The sequence below is a fragment of the Malus domestica genome, chromosome 05, assembly GCF_042453785.1.
Source record: "Malus domestica chromosome 05, GDT2T_hap1".
NCBI classification, from domain to species: Eukaryota; Viridiplantae; Streptophyta; class Magnoliopsida; order Rosales; family Rosaceae; genus Malus; species Malus domestica.
Window position 1 is genome coordinate 5,935,272 of NC_091665.1, and position 1,791 is coordinate 5,937,062.

The 1,791-nt window shown below is 39.3% G+C and overlaps 1 protein-coding gene across 1 annotated transcript; it reads left to right on the forward strand.

Annotated features, from left to right (window-relative positions):
* LOC139196017 (uncharacterized) lies at positions 1–1,577 on the forward strand. The gene is made up of 3 exons (XM_070821680.1): positions 1–47; positions 890–1,061; positions 1,233–1,577. The coding sequence occupies exons 1-3, from the start codon at positions 1–3 to the stop codon at positions 1,575–1,577; spliced, it is 564 nt and encodes a 187-aa protein (XP_070677781.1).
* Positions 1,578–1,791: the final 214 nt, after the last annotated feature.

Genomic DNA, 1,791 nt, shown 5'->3' on the forward strand with positions numbered 1-1,791 from the left:
ATGAAGGTGTTGGACAAAAAGACATCCCACGACAGCAAGTCCATAAGGTAAGTTCAATAGCTGAAATTCAATCTCAATTAGCTAACCTCACTATACTTGTATCTCAGGTTGCCGAATGATACAAAGTACAAGGAATTACACCAAGTGTGTGTGGAGTGTGCTCTATGCAAGGACATCTCAATGATCAATGTCCTAAATTGATAGAGAATGGAGGATGGGAAAGTGCCAATGCCATAGGTTATCAAGGCTAAAATCAACAAATGAATGATCTATACTCAAATACATACAATCCGGGATGGAGAAATCACCCAAATTTCAAGTGGAGGTAGCCTCAACAACATCAACAATGAGGATTTCGACAGCCACCCCCTGGGATATATCAAAGTCCATTCACACAATCTCAACCTCAATCACAAACAACTCAACCAAAATCAGGTTTGCTATTTAATAATGATCAAGTTATTCAATTACTAACTTCTGTATCGCAGGGATTACAAAGTCAAAATAATCGAATAGAAAATCAAGACAAGGAGATGAGTGACATGAAGAAGCAAATAAGGTTGATATCAGAGTTCCTTGGGCAATTTAGAGAACAAGGCAAACTTCCTAGTTCAATCGTTGTGAATCCAAAGAGAGGCTTTGAAACCGTCAAGGCCATTACGTTGAGAAGCGGCAAGGAGCTTGGAAATCACCCAAAAGCATCCAAACAAGGCCTTAACGAGGATGAAAAGATGCTATAAGAAGAAAAACAGGAAGCAAAGGCCACGACAAGGGAAGATCAACCCTTACAGCAGTCTCCTAAGGCCTCAAAACTATTCCAAACCACCAAGGTAAGTCCAAATTCGATTTTTTCTAGTTCTATTTGACTAAATGTGCCCTTTCCTAGCAGGTTTAGACAATCAAAGAAAGAAGAGAATGAGAAAGACATTCTGGAAACCTTTAGGAAAGTTCAAGTCAATATCCCGCTCCTTGATGCAATCAAGCAAGTTCCTAAGTATGCCAAATTCTTGAAAGAGCTTTTCACAACAAGGAAGAGGATTTCGAACAAGGAAGTGGTCCAGGTAAGTGAGAATGTTTCTGCGGTGTTACAAAGGAAACTACCACCTAAATGCAAAGATCTGGGTAGTTTTACAATTCCTTGTGTTATTGGCAATACTAAGTTTGAACATGCTATATTAGACTTAGGAGCTTCAATTAATGTCATGCCTTATTCAATTTATTCATCTATGTAGTTAGGAGAGCTTAAAAACGATGGTATGATTATTCAATTGACCGATCGTTCTAATGCATATCCGAAAGGAGTTTTGGAAGAAGTTTTGGTGCAGGTTAACAATTTGATCTTTCCAGCGAACTTTTACGTGCTTGACATGGAAGATTCAGCCCATCCTACCCCATTGCCATTCCTCCTTGGGAGACATTTCATGAAAACAACCCGCACTAAGATCGATGTGTTCAAAGGGACTTTAACGATGGAATTTGATGGTGAGATTATTGATTTTAATATTTCTGAAGCTATTAAATATCCTCAAGATGATCATTCTTGTTTTGCTATTGATGTGTTTGATTCGTTGGCGTAAGATTATCTAGATTTGTTGGACAAAGATCCCCTTGAAACAACAATTGCCGAGGGATTGGGCCTAGAACCCAATATGGCTGTGCCTAATGATGAAATTGGCAAGATGGTGGCTGCCCTAGGGGCATTGCCACAACATCCTGGTAAATCTCCAATCCCAATTTCAATTCCCGTTTCTACTAATAAGTTGTTACCTTCAGTGATTCAGGCCCTGATTC